Source organism: Telopea speciosissima, chromosome 5, assembly GCF_018873765.1.
Source record: "Telopea speciosissima isolate NSW1024214 ecotype Mountain lineage chromosome 5, Tspe_v1, whole genome shotgun sequence".
Classification (NCBI taxonomy): Eukaryota; Viridiplantae; Streptophyta; class Magnoliopsida; order Proteales; family Proteaceae; genus Telopea; species Telopea speciosissima.
The window spans coordinates 59,833,115-59,857,684 of record NC_057920.1 but is presented as its reverse complement, the minus strand read 5'-3'; the positions used below and the strand labels follow the sequence as shown (position 1 = coordinate 59,857,684).

The 24,570-nt window shown below is 41.8% G+C and overlaps 1 protein-coding gene across 1 annotated transcript in view; it reads right to left on the bottom strand.

Moving 5' to 3' along the window:
- Nucleotides 1-113: 113 nt before the first annotated feature.
- The window catches only part of LOC122661902 (probable ubiquitin-like-specific protease 2B), a 98,681-nt gene continuing 74,224 nt past the window's right edge, over nt 114-24,570 (bottom strand). The window contains exons 14-16 of the mRNA XM_043857413.1: nt 23,431-23,550; nt 15,770-16,198; nt 114-1,028 (exon numbers count right to left, since the gene is read on the bottom strand). Of these exons, the coding sequence (XP_043713348.1) occupies nt 393-1,028; nt 15,770-16,198; nt 23,431-23,550 (1,185 nt within the window). The 3' untranslated portion in view covers nt 114-392. The remainder of the gene's footprint in view (nt 1,029-15,769; nt 16,199-23,430; nt 23,551-24,570) is intronic.

Below are 24,570 nucleotides of genomic sequence, written 5' to 3'. Positions count from 1 at the left end.
AGCTATGAGAATAAAATTCTCGTTTCAACCTTGTTGGTTCAACAAGGGATGACCAACATGAACAATATGAAGCTGAATGCAAGGTCAGCCCGAAACAAGAGCAGGAATACCTACGGAGAAAACCTGGTATATTTACACAAACGTCCAGGAGCACCAAATGTGATGCTTTTACAAGAAATTATACCAGAAAAGGACCTGATGAATCCATCCACCTATTTTTCACATCTATCTGTTCCCCTGATCAACTCACCAAATCCCCAACACAGTAAATGTAGAGATGCAGCAGATATTCACAATCTAATGGATTAATACCGAGTAGGATGGAAAATCCCCAATGGTTAGCCAGGGAACATGATCTCTAGTCAAATGCAGTCCCCCTAGTGAGCTTCTTGTTAAGATGTAAGCCTTGGGCGTTTTGTAACTGGCTCGTTGAATGATTCTGATATAGAATCCCCGCTAAGTAGCACATCATTGATTTCAACATCCATGTCTTCTGTGATGTCAGCCTCATGATGGGATGAGGACGTAGCATTTTCTGGAACGGAGCAAAGAGGATCATCAGGCTCATTGCTATTAGCCAGTCTATCCACCTCTGGTGAATCTTCAACAATATGGCTTTCTAAATTCTCACCGTCCACCTCTTGAGAATCTTCAACAACTTGTCTTTCTAAATTCCCACTGGGAGGTGAAGCGAGGCATTCTGTGATACACCCAACTTTTTGTGGTGATGCTCGGCTCAGCTTCTGGGAATATTGATGATTTGGAGACACCACATCCTTCGTTGGGTCATGCTCATCAGCCCCTCCTGCTGAACTAGGTGATCCATAATCTGAAGGGTTAGGGGATGTGTGCCCATCCATGTGTTCCTCCAGTTGCATGGATATTTTTGGGTCCAAAAGACTCACAAATGGTTCACACTCTTTGGAGGAATGAGAAGAAGTTTTACAAGCTTCCTCTGTCAATCCTGCCAGTGGTTGACAATCCGCTGATGAAGAGTACACAAATTGCTCGCCAGTTTCTGAATCTTCCTGTTACCAAACCATAATCAGGGAAAAAGCAAGGAATTTAGATATTAGAAGGTTTTCCATGAGTTCCATCAAAATATCGTTAAGGATCTTCTGGGTTAACTTGACGACATATTTTAGTGAAAGAAATCCCTTTTTATAAAGCTAAAGGAATTTTATAAATCACCCAGTACTTCAATTTAACATAGAAATAGAAACATAAGAGCCTTGAACATAGAACATGACACGTTATACAGGTGATCTGAAACTCTTAACTGAATTTGTAAAATTATAAAGAGAACCAGTCTCGATATTCTGTCTGTCATCCTTCCTAGAGGCAGTTCTAAACTTAGATGGTTTTCCATGAGTTTCATTAAAATATTGTCAAGGATCTTCTTGGCTGTGTCAGCCAAGTATTTACAAAATTATGCATCTGTTTCAATAAGCAGCAAGTGCATAACATACATCTGTAACATGGGTCCCTGGATAACCCTCCCATTCTTGCGAGTTTTTCCTGCTCAATAATTCTATAAATTCTACTTTTCTATTGTGTTGGTATCATTTTTCTATTGATTAACTTAAATACTTGATACAAGCTTCCTTTGTCAATCCTGCCAGTGGTTGACAATATGCTGATGGAGAGTACACAAACTGCTCGCCAGTTTCTGAATCTTCCTGTTACCAAACCATAATCAGGGAAGAACAAGCAAGAAGTTTAGATATCGGATGGTTTTCCATGAGTTCCATCAAAATATCGTTAAGGATCTTCTGGGCTAACTAGACATATTTTAGTGAAAGAAGATCCCCTTTTATAAGGCTAAAAGAATTTTATAAATGGCACAGTACTTCAATTTAACATAGAAATAGAAACATAAGAGCCTTGAGCATAGAACATGACAAGTTATACAGGTGATCTGAAACTCTTAACTGAATTTGTAAAATTACAAAGAGAATCAGTCTTGATATTCTGTCAGGTATCCTTCCTAGAGGCAGTTCTAAACAGTCGTTTTACATGGCTGTAGTTCCAATTCTGAATCTATTATCAACTGTGTTAGACAAGTATTTACAAAATTATGCATCTCTTTCAATAGGCAGCAAGTGCATAACATCCATCTGTAGCATGAGTCCCTGGATAATCCTCCCATTCTTGTGAGTTTTGTCCACTCAATAATCTATAAATTCTTAGAGGTGTGGAAGAGCCTAGGGATGTGTGGTTTATCTTGGCTAACCGGGTTGTTTAACAAGATTATGAGCTCAAAGAAAATGCCAGATGAATGGAGGAGACGCATTGTGGTCCCGATTTACAAAAATAAAGGTGATATTCAAAGCTGCAATAACTATAGAGGCATAAAGCTAATGAGTCATACGATGAAGTTATGGACTTATGGGAGAGGGTTATTGAAACCCACCTGAGAAAGGAAACTACTATCTCCAAGAACCAATTTGATTTTATGCCAGCAAGATCCACGATGGAAGCTATTTTCCTACTTAGGAGACTTATAGAAAGATATTGAGAGGGCAGGAAGGATCTCCATATGGTCTTTATAGACTTAGAAAAAGCTTACGACAGAGTTCCTAGAGAATTAATTTGGCAATTGGAGAAGAGAAGGGGTCATGTAGATATGTGAACGTTATTAAAGATATGTATGATGGTGTAGTGACTAGCGTAAGAACTGGGGGGGGGGGGGGTTCAACATAGTGAATTTCCAATTACAATTGGGTTACACCAAGGGTCAGGCTTAAGCTCTTATTTGTTTGCGCTTATCATGGATGATTTAGCTAGAGATAAACAAGATGAAGTTCCTTGGTGTATGCTTTTTGCTGATGCTATTGTTCTGGTAGATGAGACAAAGGCATGGATTAACACCAAGTTGGAGTTATGGAGATCTACCTTGGAATCAAAAGGTCTTAAGATAAGCAGACAAAGACGAAGTATATGGTGTGTAACTTTAGCCACACTAGAATGGTTAATGAGGTAGTGGATATTACTAAGAAGGAGATCCCACAAAGAGACTATTTTAGATATTTGGACTCAATCGTACATATAGAAGGTGATATAGAGGATGTTGTTGCCCAAAAGATTAAAATAAGATGGATGAAGTGTAGAGATGCGTCTGGTGTGTTGTGTGATCAGTGTATTCCTTTAAGTCTTAAGGCAAATTTTATAGGACTGTCGTACGACTGGCTATGATGTATGGTGCAGAATGTTGGGCAATTATGATGTAGATGATATATTAGAAGAATACTTGAGCTGATTGGACTAATAGAAAAAGTCCACCCGGAGTGGGCCCGGGTGGACGGAGAAGGTACTAAACAAGATGGGCCGAATCATATATCAAATCGAAGCTCTCGACGAGCCCTACAGTACTCACTGCCTCTGGCTTTGATGTTTGCATTTTTTTGGCCATCCGGGTGCGTTTCAAAGGCGAAAAGGTCCGCCAAACTTTGAAATTTGAATTTTGGCACTATATTTTGAATTTTAGCGCACTTTTTTGAATTTTGAATTATATTGACCTTTATATAAGGTCTCTTCTGGAACTGTAAGGTCATTCTAAAATCTATTGAAAAAATGGCATTTTCGCCCCTTTCTTCTACATTGTGGATTTCGAGGTCGTTAATGCTAGAACGAAATCTAGCTCATCTACCTTCTACTGCGTAAAGTGGTATCAGAGCTTCTCAGCGACCTGGTATGGCGAACGGCGAAGAGGAGACATCTCACCAAAATGGAGACCATGGAGTTGATGCCCTTTGGGCAACACTAGAAGCTCAACAGCAAGCCATGTAGAACGGATTTCGACAGATCTGCGAAGCCATTGTGAATCTAGGCCTCAACATAAATCAGGAAGGAGGTGGGAATAACCATGCAGAGGGCTCTCGCCAAGTCAGACCCACTAGTCTTCCTAATCCTAAAGGTCACAGAGACAACAGAGTTAATCATGTTGAACATTTCCACCAAAATCGTCTACGTAGACAACCTACCTATGAGGAAGACGATGACTCAGAGGAAGATGACGGAGACTTCATAGCATATGGAGGTGGCAGACGACAATGAAACGGTGACAACTACTGCATCAAAGCAAAGGTTCTAAACTTCTCGGGGAACCTAGATATCGAAGCCTTCCTCGACTGGATGGACGAGGTCGAAAAGTTATTAAACATGATGAACGTAGCCGAGGGAAGATTGGTCAAGATCGTGGCTTACGGGCTGCGAGGAGGTGTTGCTGCCTGGTGGGATCAACTTCAAACTTCACGCCAGAGGCAGGGAAGAGGACTGCTCGGATCTTGGCGTCGAATGAGGCGGTTTCTACAGGGGAGGTTTTTACCCCCAAACTATCAACAGATCTTGTTCCAATAGTGCCAGAACTGCCTTCAAGGTGCTTGATCAGTGGCCGCTTACACAGAATAGTTTCTCCGGTTAACCTCTTGTTGTATTCTCTCGGAGACGGAGGAGCAGCAGGCAGCCAGATACGTCAACGGGTTGAAGTACTCAATCCATGACCGTATAGGTTTGCAGAACGTGTTCTCAGTGACTGAGGCTCACAACATGGCTTTGAAAGTAGAGCTACTATCAACTAAACAATCTGGTTGCAAGCTACCTGTTGAGTCTCCACGAACATCAGGCAGTGCAGAGAAGCAACCATCTGGTGTTCTTGCCAGACCTTATGCTCCTAATCCTAACCGAAGTTCTGTCACTGGCGATTACAACAGCGCCCCAACTAGGAATGTAGCTGATTTCAAGTGCTACAGGTGCGGCGAACCAGGGCATCGCTCCAACGTGTGCCCTAAGCGACGACCAGAGGCACTGGTGGAGCATGAAGGAGAGCTGCAAGAAGACCTTGAGGACAACGAGTTGGAGAACGCAGAATTTGCAGAGGAAGAAAGCGACCCTGTCTCTTACGTTGTACAGAGGGTACTACTAACCCCTACGCAGACTAGACCTTCCCAACGTCACCAAATATTCCATTCCAAATGCTTTATGAACCAGAAGGTGTGCAACCTCATCATCAATAGCGGAAGCTGTGAAAACATTGTTTCGAGGGCGCTAGTAAAGCATCTACAACTGCCAATAGAGCCACATCCCTCCCCTTATCAGATTGGGTGGATCAAGAAATGGCCAACTCTTGAGGTAACAAAAATCAATCAAGTTCCCCTTCCATTGGCAACTCTTACTGTGATAGTGTTACGTGTGATGTTGTGGATATGGATGCCTGTCACTTGTTGCTCGGAAGGCCTTGGCAACATGATGTAGATGCCACCCATAAGGGTAGAGCAAATATTTCTATTTTTTGGTGGAACAAGAAGAACAAGCATAAATGGAACAGAACAACTAGAGTCACAAGATGCTGCACCCACTACTCATAGTATATGTTGTTTAACAATGATTTTGGCCATGTGCAATCAACAAAGGTGTATTAGCAAGGATTAATATGGTTCAATTTGAAATAGGTACAGGCAATATAGCTCCAATGGGTCTGAATTTCCCCCTCTGAAAATTTTGGCTGTTCCGGGAATGGCCCCTCCTTCTCCGGCAGCCCCCACCGCTGCTTGCTCCCCTGCTTCCTGCCCCCTGCTCCCCTCTCTCACCCTCCCTCCCATTCTCCTCCCAACTCCCGACCATCCTACCTCTGTCGCTAAACCTTGGACCTCCTTCTCCGGTAGCACCTCTTCAACCCTTGCCGAACATCCTCTCCATTTTGTCCCACCCACCTCCCTTAAAGATTCCAAAGTTGGCTTCTGTCGCAAAGGCTTACTCGACAAAGAAATCTCCAAATGGCAGTGCTGCCTTGTGGGGCATTTCCTGGGTAGCCGTCCTCCTTACCATATCGTCAAGTCCTCTCTTCTCAAACAATGGCGAGCTGCTGGCGCTGTTTTCATCTACTTGTTGTCTAGTGGGATTTTCATCTTGATTCTCCGACGAAGCCGACCAGCCCGAGCTCTTGAAGGTGGCCCTGGCGATTGGAAGGAAGCGGATCTTTCTCAGGCAATGGGATCATCGTTCCACCCTCAATAGGATTAACCTCAAGTCCATTCCCATTTGGATCAACCTATCTGGCCTCCCCTTCCATTACTGGTGCCCCTCTGGTCTCAGCATCGTCGGATCGACCGTCGACAATCCCCTCTTCTCCGATGAGCACACCAAAAAAATGGACCGCCTCTCCTTTGCTCGCATCTGTGTTGAGCTTAGTGCTGAGGACTCCCCTCCTGATTACGTCACAATCCAGGAAGAAGATGGTCACTCCTTCTCCCAGCGTGTCCTCTATAAAGGTCTGCCCCACCACTGCTCTGTCTGCAAACTCTTTGGTCACACCTCGAAGAGCTACGTGCCAGACCCTAACACCTCCAAGGATACCTCGGCTTCTTCCCAATCTACAACGGTGACGCCGGTCGAGGCTGGGACCTCAGCTGGAGAACTCCTTCCTGCTTCGTCTTTGGCCACGGGTGCTTTGCCTGCTGAGCCTTCGCTTGCCTTGCCTGTTGCTGATTCCGCCGTCCCTGAGATCCCCCTGCTTAGATCTTCTCAGGTTGTTGCTGCTCCTAGAGATAACTCAACTGGCTCAATCGCGGTTGTGGCAGTGGAACAATCAACGATGGCCTCCATGGCGCCCGAGGCAGTCGACCCTAAAACCCCCCCTCGAGGCCGAAAAAAACAAAGGAATCGACGTCGGAGAAGTCATCGGGAACCTACAGAGATTTCCTCTCTTGGCGAGCTCCCCGAGGCCCACCTACCACGTTGCTCTCCTGACGCAGCCCACAACCGATTCGCTGCCCTCATGAGTCTCGATCCTGAAGACGATTGTGCTGTCACTATCTCTTCGGCTTCCAAGGAGTCCAGGCTGATTCTCAACGAAGGTCTGCAACATCTCTCTGCGAAACCCCCTGCATCTCACCTTTTGGCCCTGCCTCGCTCCCCTTCCCCTTTTACTACCTTAAATATCAGCCCCCCAACTGCTACGCTACAAGACCCCCCTTTTTTTAGCTTTCACTTACCACCACCGAGGTCCCCTGTTCCTCATATAACCCCGTTGACCACTCCACATGGTCCCCCCCTTGTCCCTTCTCAATTAAACTAGCCCCCCCTTGTCCCTTCTCACTTAAACCTGGCCCCTGTCGACCCGACCCGCATACCCACCCCCTATCCACTTAACTACCCTTTCCACACTTATACCAAACCAGCTGAACCCAACCAAACCTGTCCCAGCTCACCCCTCCGGTTCAATTGGACCCACATCACCCTTGTGTCATCCCCCCTTCCTCCCCTTCCCTGGTTTGCTTTCCCCCTTTAAAAGACTACCGTCTCCAGCCCTGTAGTGTCCCACCGGGGTCCAGTGTTAATTCCTCCACTGGTTGGCTGCCCCCTCCCCTCCCTTTCTTATGATCCCTTGGATTATTTGGAACGTCCGTGGGCTCAATGCTCCGGCCAAACAAGCTGAAATCCGTGCCCGTCTCAAGTCCACCAAATCCTCCCTCTGCTGCCTCCTTGAAACCAAAGTGCTCGAGCAAAATTCTTCCCGCATCGCCCACTCCCTTGCCCCCTCTTGGTCCTTCCTGTCCAACTATAACCACTCCCCCAATGGCCGAATTTGGGTTCTCTGGGATCCTTCCAAATTCCAAATCTCGGTCTCCTCCTCTTCCCAACTTCTCCATCTTAGCATTTCAGATCACCATCACAACCACCTTTTTTTCTTCACCATGGTTTATGCCCTCAATTGTCACCCTGATAGGATCCCCCTCTGGGACGACATTCGATCCATCTCTTCTTCTGTCGGTTCCTCTCCCTGGGGCATTAGAGGTGACTTCAATGTCATCCGTTTTAGCCACGAAAATTTGGGTGGTTTCCCTTTAGACCACCAAGCAGTTGCAGCCTTCAACTCCTGTCTGGAGGACTCTAAGCTTAGCGACCTCAGATGGTCAGGTGCTGATCTCTCCTGGCACAACAAGCGCTCTGGCCCTGACAAAGTTGCTTGCAAGCTCGACAGAGTCCTTGTCAATGATGCTTGGCTTTACTCTCTTCCTTCCTCCTATGCCTTCTTTAACCTTCCTGGTCTCTTTAACCACTCCCCCATTTCTCTCTTTGTCCTTCCCTCTCTTTCTTTTGGCCCTAAACCCTTTAAGTTTTTTGACATGTGGTCCTCTCACCCTGGCTTCATTCCCATTGTCCAAGCAGCTTGGAACATCCCAGTCCAATCCTTCTCCTCTCCCCTCCTCGCCTTTTCCAAAAAACTCAAAAATGTCAAGGTGGCTCTCAAAGCCTGGAATTCCACCACCTTCGGCATTATTTCTTCTCGTGTTTCCTCTTGTCGAGACACCCTCTCCTCCATCCAGCTCCGCCTCCAGTCTGACCCCCTCAACCCCTCCCTTGTTGAAGAAGAAACCATTGCTGCTTCCGAGCTTACCTCCTCTCTCTCTCAAGAAGAAAGCTTCCTTAAGCAGAAATCCAGTATCAAATGGCTTGAGCTCGGCGACTCAAACACCGCCTTCTTCCACCGCTCCCTCAAAGCCCGCTCCAACTCCAACTCCATCCTCTCTCTTACCTCCTCTGATGGATCTCTCCTCTCCTCTGTTGATGCCATCAAAGTTGACGTCGTGAACCATTTCACCTATATCTTTTGTCCTCCCTCCCACACCTACTCCCCCCTTCCCGATGATCTTATCAACAAATTCCTCCCCCCCCCCCCCATCTCCTCAACTCCCTCAGCTCCATCCCCTCTGACTCCAAAATCTCCTCCGCTATTCGCTCCCATAAGGCTAACAAAGCTACAAGCCCTGATGGGTTCAGCATGCCATTAAGAGCTTCTTTTTCAACCCTCACCAGATTCATTACATCAACCACACCTTCCTTTGTCTCATCCCCAAATTCCCTGGAGCTTTGTCCATGTCCGACTTCAGACCCATCTCCCTTTGTAACCTTCTCTACAAATTCATTGCTAAAATCCTTGCCAACCGGCTCAGCCTTGTCATCGACTCCCTTGTCAGCCCCAACCAGTCTGCCTTCATTGCTGGGAGAAGCATCTCGGATAATATCATCCTTTGCCAGAAAATTGTCCGCGGCTTCGACCGCAAGTCCCACTCTCTGGCTGCCCTTTTGAAAATCGACATTCACAAGGCTTTTGACTCCATCCATTAGAACTTCATCTCCCAAGTCCTACTCAAAATGTCCATCCCCCCCATTTTTGTCAACTGGATCCACTCTTGCATCTCCACCCTCCGTTTCTCGGTCCTCTTGAATGGCAGTTCTGCTGGGTTCTTCCCTTCCTTTGTTGGTATCTGGCAGGGTTGCCCCCTCTTTTCCTTTCTCTTTTGCCTGTCCCTCGAGGTTCTCTCCCGCAGCATCCAATCCAAAACTAACCTTCACCTCATCTCCCCCATCCCTAAATGTAAGCCCACAAACCTGACTCACCTTGGCTTTGCTGATGATCTTATGATCTTCTCCAAGGCCGACCCTCTCTCCATTGAGTCCATCATGTCTTCCCTCCACCTTTTCCAAGGCCTTTCAGGGCTTCGCATCAACCTGGCTAAGTCCCAAATCTTCCTTGGCGGAGTTCCTGACACCACCAAAGCTGCCCTTTCCTCCCTCACAGGTTTTACCATCGGCACCCTCCCAGTCCGCTACCTTGACCTACCCCTTATCCCTGCCAGACTGTCTGCCCACCACTGCTCCCCCATCTTGGACCTTCTTCACAAGAGGTTGCAACTTGGAAAGCCAAACTCTTATCCTACGCTGGTTGTCTCGAGCTGATCAGATCGGTGCTTCAGTCTTGCTATATTTATTGGAGCGGTATTTTTAGTCTTCCAAAGGCTACCATCAAGGCGGCGGAATCTATTATGTGTGCCTTCCTTTGGAAAGGTGTTGACTCTGCCAGGTTCCTCCACCCTATTAGCTGGGCTTCCCTTTGTGTCCCCAAATCTGAAGGAGGCCTCGGGCTCAGGAGGATAAAAGATGTCAACATTGCTGGTTCCATCAAGCTCATATGGAAGATCCTCACCAACAAATCCTCCATCTGGACTTCTTGGGTGTATACTGGACCCCTGCGCAATGACTCTATTTGGTCTGTTAGCCCTCGGGCTGATTCTTCTTGGGTTTGGCGCAGAATTCTTCAGGTGAGGCAGCTAGCCAGAGATTGGGATTTGGTTAGACATAGAGGGACCCCTTGTCCTTGGTACAGAGTTGTTTGGTTTCGTGGCCACATTTCTCGGCATAGCCTCACTGCTTGGCGCGCCCTTGCAAGTTGTCTTCCTACCCAAGCCTTTCTTCTTCATCGGCATATTCAGGTCCCCTCCAGCTGCTGTCTCTGTTGGAATGGGACTGAAGACGTCGATCACCTATTTTTCACTTGCCCATTTGCCTCCTCCATATGGACCCGAGTTCTTTGCCATTGCTGGCCTGGTCGGCGCACTCTTCCTCTCAGCAGGGAATGGATTTGGATCGACATGACATACGGAGGGAAGTCGATTTGCGACTCGGCTGGCAAAATCGCTTTTTGTGCCACTATCTCCCACATTTGGATGGAACGAAACCTCAGAAGATGGACATCCAACTCCCGCTCCTTAGACATGATTTGGAAGGCCATCTTTTTATGTTTCATCTAAAGTTAGATCCCTCCCCCTTATGGATGTTAAGGATTCCCCAAGGAACAGGCTCACTGTTGTCTCCTAGGGTCTCCCTTCTTCCATTTTGCACCCTAACTAGTCCCTAGTTTCGGCTTTTTTGCCCTTGGGCTTGTATATTCCTTCTTTTTTCTTCGTAATATATTTTTATTCATCCAAAAAAAAAGAAGATTGCCATTCTCAGAAAAGAAGGCAAGATAGACCAATTCAACGCCCCTACAAAAGAAAAGAGGGCTCTGTTTTCAGTCTCTACTTGTCGTCGTGAATTTTTCACAGATGTGAAGCGAGCAGGCATGGCATTCGCCCTAGTAGTAAAAGGGGAAGAAGCTCAAGCAGTAGATGTTCTAGCAGCAATGCAACCCTATTGGAGAAGTTTCATGCAGTTGCTGCCGGCGAAATACTTGAGGAGCTACCTCCAATGAGAGACATTCAGCACCATATTGATCTCATTCTAGGAGCTCTAGTCTACCCAACTTGCCACACTACCAACAGAACCCAAAAGAGGGGGAGGTCATGAAGGAGAAGATCAAGGAGTTGCTGCATAAGGGGAACATTCGAGAGAGCGTGAGCCCCTGCGTTGTACCTGCTCTGCTAACACCAAAGAAAGATGGAACCTGGAGAATGTGTGTAGACAATCGGGCTATCAACAAAATAACAGTCAAATATCGGTTCCCAATCCCTCGGCTGGATGACATGCTAGACCAATCAGATGGTTCTCAAGTGTTCTCAAAGATAGACCTGCGCAGTGGGTACCATTAAATCTGCATCAGACCTGGAGATGAGTGGAAGACAGCATTCAAGACCAAGGAGGGTCTTTACGAAAGGTTAGTGATGCCATTAGGATTGTCCAACGCATCCAGTTCCTTGATGTGAGTGATGAATCAAGTACTCAAACCTTTTTTGGGAAAGTTTGTCATGGTTTATTTTGACGACATTTTGATATACAATCGTGATGAGACTGAACATATGGACCACCTACGATAGTATTGCTGGTGCTGAGGAGCAACAAGCTTTCGTTAACCTGAAGAAGTGCAGCTTCATGACAAATCGCCTTGTCTTCCTGGGGTTCGTGATCGGTTCAAAAGGGATACATGTTGATGAGGAGAAGGTGCCTGCCATCAGGGAATGGCCAACCCCCACCACTGTCACTACGGTTCGTAGCTTCCACGGGCTGCCAACCATTTACCGCTGGTTCTTCAGGAATTTCAGCAGCATTGTGGCCTCAATCACAGATTGCACAAAGGGGAAGTTTCAGTGGACTGAGGCGGCTGCGCAAAGCTTTAGTTGATTAAAGAGAAGCCGACTTCTACCCCAGTCCTAGTCTTACCCAATTTTAAGAAGGTGTTCGAGCTCGAGTGTGATGCTTGTGGGGTAGGGATCGGTATTATTCTGTCCCAAGAAGGCCAGCCCATCGCATCCCATAGTGAGAAACTGAATGAAGCAAGGAGGAAGTGGTCCACTTATGAGCAGGAGCTATATGCAATATTCCGTGCTCTGAAAACTTGGGAGAGCTATCTCAATTCCAAGGAGTTCGTGATCTACTTGGACCATCAATCCCTCAAATACTTCGGAAGTCAGAAACACATCAACAAAATGCATGCCAGGTTGGCATCCTTCCTCGAACAATTTGCTTATGTGATCAAACATAAGTCTGGAGCTACTAACAGAGTTGTTGACGCATTAAGTAAGAGATCAACTCTTCTGATCACATTGAGAAGTGAGATTTTGGATTCAAATGCGTGAAGGAGCAGTATGAAGAAGATGAAGACTTCGCTACTGTTTGGGGAAAATGTCTACAAGGACAGCCTTCAGGAGACTTCCATGTATTGGGCGACTACCTGTTCAAAGGAAACCAGCTCTGTATCCCACGAATGTCCCTGCGTGAAAAGGTGATTCCAGACCTCCATGGGAGCCGGCTGAGTGGACACTTGGGGCAAGATAAGACCGTGTCGAGTGTCGCAGAGCGGTATTATTGGCCCTAGCAAAAGAAGGATGTGGCCACTATTGTGAGAAGTTGTCCAGTGTGCCAGGTTGCAAAAGGCCAAGACCAGAACACAGTATTGTATATACCCCTGCCAACACAAAAAGATATTTGTGAAGATCTCAGTATGGACTTTGTGTTAGGTCTCCCACGAACCCTGCATGGTGTTGACTCAGTGTTTGTGGTGGTAAACAGATTCTCAAAGATGGTACATTTCATTCCTAGTAGAAAGACTTCAAATGTTGTACATGTTGCTAAAATGTTCTTCCAAGAGATTGTGCGACTGCATGGGGCACCATTTTCTATTGTGTGTGATCGTGACTCTAAATTCCTATCAGTATTTTGGAGCACTCTGTGGAGAAGATTCGGAACGAGCCTGAAGTACAGTACTACTACTCATCCACAAACTGATGGGCAGACTGAGGTAGTGAACAGGACTTTAGGAAACCTCATCTGCAGCATCTGTAGAGACAAACCCAAACAGTGGGACAATGCTCTTGCCCAAGCAGAATTTGCATTTAACAGTGCTATCCATGGATCTACTGGTATGTCTCCTTTTTCAGTGGTATATCGAAAAGTCCCCCGTCATGCTCTGGATTTGGCTCAACTGCCTAAACTTCCTTGTTCGAGTTCGGTTGCAGAACGCATGGCTGAACAAGTTCATTCTGTCCAAGAGCAGGTTCGAGATAGATTGGAAGAATCCAATGCCAAGTACAAAGCCGCTGCTGACCAACATCGGAGAACTAAGGTTTTTCAGGAAGGAGGCATGGTCATGGTTTTCCTGCGGAAGGAGCGATTTCCAGTTGGCACATATAGCAAATTGAAGCACAAGAAGTATGGACCCTACAAGATTCTGCGCAAGATTAATGACAATGCCTACATAGTCGACCTTCCTCCTGACATGGACATTTCGAAGACCTTCAACATGGCAGACTTGCATGAGTATTTACCTCCAACTCCAATTTATTCTGATGATAACTCGAGGACGAGTTTTTCACAAGTGGGAGGGATTGATGTGGAGGATATATCAAAAGAGTACTTGAGCAGGTTGGACGAACAGAAAATTCCGCCCGGAGTGGGCGATGACGTTTGCATTTTTTTGGCCATCCGGGCACGTTTCGAAGGCGAAAAGGCCCACCAAAGTTTGATATTTGAATTTTGGCACTATATTTTGAATTTTAAATTTTAGCACACTTTTTTTAATTTTGAATTGTATCGACCATTATATAAGGTCTCTCCTGGAACTGTAAGGTCATTCTGAAATCTATTGAAAAATTGGCATTTTCGCCCCTTTCTTCTACCTTGTGGATTCGAGGTCATTTATGCTAGAACGAAATCTAGCTCACCTACCTTTTACTGCATCAAGTTAAGAAGCACCATATAGATAAGCTAAGTGTTGTAGAGATTAAGATGTTGAGATGGAAGTGTGGCAGAACTAGGAAAGATAAAATGAGGAATGATCATATTAGATCTGATTGGGAGTTGCCTCGATTCAAGATAAGATTCGACAGAGTTGTCTGATGTGGCATGGATATGTTCAACAGAGGCCTTCGGATGCTACAATGCGGAGGAGTAACTTGATTCAGATTGAAGGCACTAAAAGAGCTAGGGGCAGGCCTAAAATGACCCTGGGAGAAGTGGTGAGGAAAGACATGCATAGCTTAGGTCTTGATTCAAGTATGACCTCGAATAGAGCTGATTGGAGGGCAAAGATCCATGTAGTTGATCCCATTTAGTTAGAATAATGCTGAGTTGTGTCATTATTACTGTTCACTTCTTTTCTTCTTTACTTTTATCAATCTTTTGTTGTTGCAAGGTTCCTTGTCGCCGACCCCATTTAGTTGGGATAAGGCTGAGTTGTTGTTGTAATAAATAGGTAAATGGGGGGTGGGCAATCTTGTAATGAAAAAGAATTTCCAAGGAATTACTGGTAAAAAAAGAAGCAATGGGACACAAAGGAAATTTAGGACTTTTTTATGGGTGAATAGAATTTAGGGCATTAAAGAAGGGGTAGCCTAGGTATTTAGATAGGCTAAGGACAAAAAAAATTAAGTTTAATGCTAAGGGACTTTTCGGGAATAAAAGTCTAAAGGTTTAAATAGAATAAGGAAAAGGTAGGAGGGATAATATTGGAAGGTAATAAAAGGAATGTAATAATGAAATAAAGAAGGGAAATGGGGATTTAGGTAATGACAACATAAGGAATTAGAACTATCGAGGAGGGGTGGGGGAGATCATCCCCTACCTCTCGACGAACCAGAGGCGGAGACCAGCACCTCACGAAGGACAGAAACTCCCTCAATATGCTTTGGCTGGTAATATGATTTCAGGGAGAAATCGATACCGAGGAAGACTAGTGATTATACATCAACAGCCCAGAATAAAGGGAAGGAGATCAAATCAAGGTCTGCAACTGCTACCTGGAGATGGTAACAGAGCAGGTTCGATCTCAGAGATGCTATGTCACCGCAAGGGGGTCGTTTAGAAAAGGGGAGCCTAGGGTTTGAATTCCCCTAGGATAATGATCTTATCCCCAGAACAGGAGGGAGAAAGAAGAAGATGTGAAAGAGAACTAGACTGCTGGACTGCTGGTTGCAGGAACAGGGGGAGAAGATTTAAGTGGAATATCAGTGAGAAAGAAAACAAGGAGAGTAGGGAGGAAAGAGAACAAAGGGAAGGAAGAAGGCCACCGGCCTCGCACCACATTCACCACCATGAGATTTCAAGTCAACTTCTCATTCTATTTATTTCTGTCCAATCCATTGGGTTATACACTTATACATCATATTTAAAGAACATAAAGACTCCTACAAATAGAAACTATTATCAAGCTGTGAAATTAACTCAATAAGGAAACTAAGCAAAGATATTACTACATATCTAACTCTACCAAATAAAACAAAATAAAATAAAATAGAAGATCATAATATCATCCTAATAAAAAGAAAAATATGTAATTTGTCCTATTAGACCCAACCAAATCTGGATCCGGTTCTTGGTCTGGATTTTTATCAGATTCGGCCCAGTCCACGGAAGCGATACTGCATCACTAACTCAAACTAAAAACTTGGAGCCTTTTTGAGCAATCACAACAATTAATAACAATGCTTACATTATATTTCACCACTACATACAAAATAGCTACTTATTACTGGAAATATGATGAAAAAGTAGATACCTCTATAGGTGACATAGCAGACTTCAATTTGTGCAAAGATGGCATTGTATCAAAAGGTCTGTAGTGTCCATCAGGAGACGATGCTGCAGTGGCTCCTGGAGTGAAAAACTCCCTATAAATCAATCCTGAATCTCTGCTGCATTGGAGAAGCTCCCTAGGAGATCTAGGCAAAAGATTGATTTCTATTCCTTGTTCAACAGTGGAAGAAGAGTCATTCTGACATATCTTTCTGGGACTGAGCTCCTCTGAAAGAATTTCCACTCCATTTTCATTTTCAATATCTTGTTGAAACTCAGAGGAACTTTGCTTGTCACCAGAAGCAGGCTGAGGAACTTTTTGAGAATACTCTTCAAGGATTTCATAAATTAATTTCTTGATAAGTTTACGCTTGCATGACGGCTCAGCAGGTGGAAACCAATCCATGCTAAGCTGAATAGAAAGAGTAACATCTTTTCTAATATTAAAAAAGGAGCAACTGAGAAAGAACATTGTCAATCCACTTAAAATGCAATCGACTTAAAAATGCAAACATCAAAGTAGCCTGTACAAGGCATTAAATTGGAAGTGGGCATTCATGTTAATTTTTCATCAGTATCAGCAAATATCAAACATACATACAGTTTTCCTAGGAGAGATATTCACTTTTGCCTCTTTTGGTAAGTCCAAAAATATTTCATTAAAGGGCCACTATGACTAAATCAAAATATCATATTTTATTAGTTGTGGGCATAGTTGTTAAGGCTTCGCCTATACCTAGGCCCAGGCGCCCCTTCTGGATGACCGCCTTGGGCGCCTAGGCATCGCCTTCTTGGAGTCGCATGGACATTCAGGCCCCTCCAACACCTTGAGCATAGTTGTCAAGGAGACTAGGCGACCCAAGGCGTTGAGGGGAACCTAGGGGGCAAGGCGTCCGCCAAAGCATTGCCTATGCACTAGGCATGCAGTATGTGACTATATGTAATATAACAATAATAATTTCATATACTTATATGGAAGCCATATCAATGCACTATAATATTATTATTCTCAAAATGACCTAAATATGAGAAAATCAACACGTAATAGCCAAGGTATAGGATATAATATTAGCATATTCATTGAAAAGTAAAGCAATAAACATAAATGAATGTAAACTCATGTAGTGTCAACCAGACATGTTATCGCATTGGACCAACAAAAAGCCTGGATGCCTAGGCAACGCCTTGACAACTATGGCCTTGAGTCGCCTAAACGCTGTGACAACTATTGTTGTGAGTTTTTTGCAATTAGGAAATAGAGCCCTTACCTTACTAGAAAAGCTGGTTAACTGTCTAGAATCCTTATTGATTAGGAATTTAGTCTTTCTATTACTTCTATAAATATGAAATTCCCCTTCCAAATCGTTGGATGGATTGGCTGAATAAAAAATTGAATTGTTTTGGTTTGTTACCAAAGAAAGTGAATAGCCCAAGCTGCCTTTTCACATGTGTTTAGAATTTTGGTCATATTTTTTGGTTTTGACAAAGATCGAAACAAAACCAGTTGCGATAACTGAGTCTTAACAAATTTAGGTCAAAATTTTGTAGTTTTGGAGAAAGGTTGACCATGTTTCGGGTTTTGGTATTATTTTGGCAGAAACAATTCAAACCCATTGTTTAAAATGCATGGTTTCGATCAAAGTTTTAAGTATCTTAAAGTATCCATCAATACTAACCGATACGTATCGTATCTTTAGGGGATCAATACAACAACAACAACTCACCCTTATCCCATCTAAATGGGGTCGGCTAAATGGATCCTTGCCCTTCAATCAACTCTATTCGAGGTCATACTTGATACAAGGCCTAAGCTATGCATGTCTTTTCTCATCACTTCTCCTAAGGTCATCTAGATCTACCCCTGGCTCTTTTAGTTCCTTCAATCAGCATTAAATCACTCCTCCGTACTAGAGCATCCAAAGGCCTCCGCTGAACATGGCCATGCCACCTCAAACGACTTTCTTGTAGGCTCGTAGCTTATCATGTATCGGAGCTACTCCCAAACTAGCTCTAATATGATCATTCTTTAATTTATCCTTCCTAGTTTTGTCACTTATCCATCTCAACATCCTCATCTCCGCTACACTGGGTTTCATAGTTGTCAAGGCGTCGGCTAGGCGACGCCTAGGCAGCCAGGTGCCTTTCTCTCGCCTTGGTTTCTGGTGTCGCCTTGGTCACCTAGCTGACGCCTTGTTGGTGTCGCTTTGGTTTTTAGTCCCCTCACTCGCCTTGGTTTGCTTAGGCGCCTTAACTATGCTAGGTTTATCTATATGATGCATCTTAATTGCCCAACATTCCACGTCATATATCATAGTCGGTCATATGACTGTCCTATAAAATTTCCCTTTTAGTTTTAAAGGAATACGCCAATCACACAACACTCTGGACGCACTCCACCACTTCATCCATCCTATTTTATTCTCTGTTAAACATCGTCCTCTATATCACCTTCTTTATTTATGATTGAGCCAAGATACTTAAAATAATCACTTCGTTGAATTTCCCTCTTATCAAGTTTCACCACCTCATTATCCATCCTAGTGTAACCATAGTTATACACCATATATTCTGTCTTCGTTCTACTTAGCTTAAAACCTTTAGATTCCAAGGTTGATCTCCACAACTCTAACTTGACGTTAATCCTTGCTTTTGTCTCATCCACCAAAACAATATCATCAGCAAAAAACATACACCAAGGAACCACACTTTGAATGTCTCTAGTTAAGTCATCCATGATAAATTTAAACAAATAAAGGTTTAAAGCTGATCCTTGATGTAACCCAAATATAATTGGGAATTCACTAGTTTGGCCCCCTACAGTTCTTACACTTGTCACCGCACCATCATACATATCTTTAATTATGAGCATATATTTACTTGAAACACTTCTCTTCTCTAGTACTTACCAGATTAACTCTCTAGGGACTCTGTCATAGGCTTTTGCAAGGTCAATAAAGACCATATGGAGATCCTTCTTGCAATCTCTAAATCTTTCCACAAGTCCCCTAATTAGGTAAATAGCTTCCATCGTTGATCTTCCTGGCATAAAACCAAATCCATTCTCCGTAATAGTAGTTTCTTGTCTTAAGTGGGTTTCGATAACCTTTTCTCACAATTTCATAGTATGACTCATTAGTTTTATGCCTCTATAGATATTGCAACTCTGAATATCACCTTTATTTTTATAAAGCGGAACCACGATGCTTCTCCTCCATTCATCTAGCATTTTCCTTGTGCTAATAATCTTATTAAACAGCTTGGTTAGCCAAAAAAAGTATCAATTGTATCTGGTCGATACGTGATCCAATATGGTTGATACCTCTATTATAAACTATATAACATGATCAATAATCGTAAAATACTTACCAAGAGCTCCTATAAGCCATTCTAATTAATTTTGTTTTAGTCAAATCAACTTGATTCCTTGTTTCTACTGGCAAAAGCGAGTCTAGTAATTTTGATTTCAGCATCATTTGGCGATTAAACAACCTGCAATCAAGGATAGAAACAGAATTTTTACAAGAACAGTTTTCTATCAAAACTTTGAATTTTTTGCTCAAATATGGATTTTTTTTTTATTTTGGCAATGGATCACTAGTTTAGAGAAAAACAACCTGAATGATTGCATCAAACTAGTTTTCTTCGCAATGATGTGTGCATCTAAACCTAAACCTTCCCTAAGCTGAAAATGACATTTCTTTTGTATTAGTACCTGTAAGAAACTCCATCCATTACGCATAATCAATTAAATATACTTGCCTCGTCATATTTTGTTCTCCTATTTATACATGATGGTAGTGTTTGAATGACACCTCTATAGGTGTATATAGAACTTGCACCTTTTTTTAATTCTCCCTTATCTTATTCTCTAAAGGTTTTTAAGATATGACTATAAAAGGGTTTTCAAAAAATAATTTGAAAGTGACATATCACTATGTCATTATCAAAAGGTGTCATTGTCATGCATATTTTTCGAATACACATGTGTACTGACAATATTATCCTCATTGGAAAAAAACTGTATATCATACCAAAAGGGAAAATAACTAAGGTTACAAGTATTTCACACCTTAAGGTGTGTCAATAAGAAAAACCCATTAATGATATATTTTACATATTATTATTTATATGGTTTTATGCTTCAAAACTATATTTCGCATGTACATTTCTATGTGTATCTTTAGTGTATCTTGCGTCTCTCTTATACAATACGATACGTCTCTTAAAATCACCTTCCTGATACAATACTCGATGCCAATATTTTAAACCTTGGTTCCGATCGAACTGGGTCGAAATTTGGATCCATTTCGTTAGTTTCAACAGTTTCGACTCCAAAGTTAGAAATTTTCTAGAAAACTTGAGTATTTTTTATTTTTGACTAAAACACTGCCATAACTTTGTGGAACAAGGTGTTGGGCAGCACTAGAATGCATCTACAACCACGATTTGCTGCATTTGTGAAAAACTCTTGCAATATTCAAAGTTGAAGGTATATCACCTTTTCAAAAAATAAAGTTTTGTAAAAAAAAAAAGAAGGTAAATACTTGGTGGTCGGCCTTTAATTTTCTATATGTTACACACCGTAGGATAATATATGACTTCACAGAATCGGATTTATATTTTAAAATATCTTTTAAAAACATAGGGTAATACTTGGTCATTGGAGCCCAATTTGGTGTGTTTTGACAATCTAAGGGTTCCACTTTGTTTGGAGGGCCGAAAATAGGTTCTTCCCAGAAATTTCAAGACCTAATTTGGCCACTTGGTTCTTGAAACCTGCAGGCATGCAAAGAGATCTCGGTCGAAACCAACTGAAACCACCGAGATAAAATGAGTTAAGGTGGGAGTATAAAAAGTGCAGGGTTTCGGTTGGTTTCGATAAATTTTGACCATATTTCGGTAGTTTCGACCTGAATACCTATATAAGTGTCACTTATCCCCATCAAAACTTGAGCAAACCAGGCTGGAAACCAGGACAGGCACTTATTTATGCCATAAACCAAGCCAGACACTTATTATATTGCAGCTTCCAACAAATCCAAGATTGTTTAAATCTGATTTATATTGAAGGAGTTATGTTCCGGTCAAACTTAAATTGGTGTGCACGAATGCTGTTTAAAATCGCTTTGAATAAATATTTTTTTAGACATCGAAATAAATGAATATTTTACTACACTTTTGGTTTTTAGCAATGTTTTATCATATTTAGGTTTATGAAATTTTTAAATTTAAGAAAAACCCCAACATTAAAAAGTTGAAAATTTCACCTACTGTAGAAAATCCAGCTTTTGTTCTTGAACTAAGGGGTTGATTTTTTATCCTTCCAGAATTTGACTTTTTAACCATTTTTATTGGATTCAAATTGGGGGTATTTGCTTATTAATGATTAATATCTTAAGTAAATGAAACCATTTATCTAAATAATATTTGGCATAAATAAGTATCTGTCCTGGTTTCCAGCCAATGTGCAAGAGCAATATACACTGTCAAACTTGGGTCAAAATCCACAAGTACCATTTGGAGTGTTTTTTTTTTTTTCTGTGTGTGAAAATAGTTAGTACATTGTGTTTAGAATATCAAACAAAAAATCAGATAAAAACCATTCATCTGGCATCTTTCTTGTGTTCATAATCCTATTAAACAGATTAGTTAACCAATATACCCACAACTTCCAAGGATTTTCCATACTTCTATTGGAATCTCATCTGGGCCTAGCATCTTGCCTGTTTTCATCTTTCTTAAGGCTTCTTTAACTTCCACCCCTCTGACCTTTGTACATATCTTAGACGCATTGTATCTTGTTGAATAATGCAATCATCTGGATCATTTCTTCTCAATCTATCTTGATTTAGTAGGTTACAAATATACTCATTCCATCTCTTCACAATGTCCTCATCTCTTACCACCATTCTCTCGTCATCACCCTTGATATACCTTAGCTGGTTGAAATCTCTACTCTACCTTTCTCTCATCTTTGCTTTCTTGTATAAATCTTTTTTCCCTTCCTTTGTGTTTATGTTTCTATAGAGATCTTCATCAATCTTCGCCCTAGCCATCCCCACAATCTTCCTAGCTTCGTTTCTAGCATCATAGTACCTCTTTCTATCCTCTATTTCTTTAGTCCTTTGTCATGTCTTAAAACACTCTTTTTTCGTTTTCTCAAATCTATAAATTCCATAAATCTTCATATGGTAAAACATTACTAAAACCAAAAGTGCGGTAAAATATTCATTTGTTTTGATGTCTAAAAAATGATTTTCATTCAGAGTGATTTTGACAGTGTTCACGCACAACAAATAAGGTTTGACTGGTACATAACTCCTTCAATATAAATCAGATTTAAAAGCCTTCCAAAAAATCCAAAATTGCTTAAATCTGATTTATATTGAAGGAGTTATGTACCGACGAAACCTTATTTGATATGTGTGAATGTTGTCAAATCGCTCTGAATGAAAATATTTTATGTTTTCCACAAAGCTTTGCAACAAATTCAAAATTGCTTAAATTTGATTTATATTGAAGGAGTTATGTACCGGTCAAACCTTATTTAGTATGCGCGAACGTTGTCAAAATTGCTCTGAATGAAAATATGTTTTTAGACATCATAAAAAATGAATATTTTACCACATTTTTGCTTTTTAGCGATGTTTTATCATATTAAGATTTATGGAATTTAAAGATTTGAGAAAAACCCCAGCATTTAAAAGTTAAAAATTGCACCTATCACCGAACATTCGGTTTTTATTCTTGAACTGGGGTTGTTAAATTTTTATCCTTTCGGATTTTTATTTTTTAACTATTTTTATTGGATTCAAATAGGAGGGAATTTGCTTATTTATGAATAATATCTTAAATATATGAATACTTAAATGATATTTCACATAAATAAGCGTGTCTTAGTTTCTGGCATAAATAAGTGTCTATCCTGGTTTCAAGCCAGGTTTCCTCAAGTTTTGATGGGCATAAATGTCAAAACTTGCGAAATTACAAACATCTCGGTAGAAACCAGTCGAAACCTGTCCAGTTCAGGGATTTTTAAAAGACGCACCTCATCTTGTCTTGGTGTTTTGCGAAACAAAGATTTAGAATAATGGGTTAGGCTTTCTACCAGCTTCCTGTGATTTCATGTTCTCTAGTTTATTTTCTGAAAATTGGCACTGGAAACACAAAACATAATTTGAAATCACATCTGATTCATTAAATTGGTTAACCTGACTTTGATAAGATAAAATTTCAGCTAATTTTTTCTCATCATCACCACCTTTAAAACCTTGCCAACCAGCCTTTTTTTAGAGTAGTCTACATAAAATAAGCATTAGAGGTCCAAAGTTCAGAAGATGGATTACATCAGGTTCTGCAGAGCTGTCACATTTTGCCAAAATCTTTTGACATGCAAATACGGCTTGTATAACGATAAAAGGGTCATATTTAAAGTTAAGCTCGTACCATAGGCAAAGAGCTTACCAAGTTAAAGAAATACATAAAATAAATATGAAACAACATCAATTCAAAGTGTCATGTCTTAACTGGTTCATGCCCCATAAGACATGGATTTCCGCACATAATTGCAACCTGTCCATATATTTATGATTAAAAAAAACCGGAAAATTCATATGTACAGTGCAAAAGAAGAAGATCGCTTACAAAGTGGGAAAATTTTGTAATCTTGAAAGGGCTGAAGTCAACTGGAGCTTCTTCCAAAAACAATTCCACATAGTGCAGCAAGAACAGGCCACAATCAAATGAATTTTCCTGCTGTGGCAGCTGAAAAATATTTTTTTTTTTAAAAAAAGAGTGAGAGATAACAAAGCTGCACTTTTGTTAAAATAAGAAAATGTTAACTACAACTAGTAGTAGTTCTAATCAATATAAAAAAGAACTAACACCATAAAGTAAAAATAGAATATAGAACACTTTGTAAGACTAATCAACCACTAATTCATTTGATGTAGTAGTGCATGGACCCACCTGATTCAACCAAACAACGGTGCAAGCCAATATGCTTCGATAAAGAAAAGGCCCAGCCCAGACTCCATAATGGTGCAGGTTACTTAATTATATCTCAGCCTCCACCTTTTGAGGCTCTCTCTACCCACATCTCACGTGGCCAAAGCAAATCAACAAAGAGAAGATAGAATTACCATTTCCAATCATTAGCACCCAACCTGTGCTATTCTTGGTACAGTGTTGAATCCTAGAGAATTATGTGGTTCCAGCATGCACAACCACCATAGCTAAATCTGTTTATGATATTTAGAACTACCACTTTAGTCAAATCAACTCGACTTAACTAAACCTTATCCCAACTACTGGGATTAGCTAGCCTGTTCCGTTTAATACTGTTAACAGAACAAATTAGAATGGAATGCTTGAATGATCAATGTGATCATCAAGCCCTTTATTTATAACTTTCAAAGAGTAAACAGAATTACAAATAAACCCCCCCCCCACATAACCGACTCTACTAGCTATGGGGGGGAAAGACCAAAATATCCTTTCAGGTTACATAACTCAACACTCCCCCTCAAGTTGGAGCATAGATATCACACATGCCCAACTTGACCAAATTAGGATAAAAAATCTTTCCACTTAGCCTATTAAAGAAGACATCAGGAAGCAGATCACCAGACTTCACAAAAGGTATACAAATCTGTCCACTTTCTAACTTCTCCTTGATGAAGTGTCTGTCAATCTCTATGTGCTTGGTAAGGTCATGCTGCACTGGATTGTGGGCAATGCTAATTGCTGCTTTGTTGTCACAGTACAACATCATTGGACGATGTA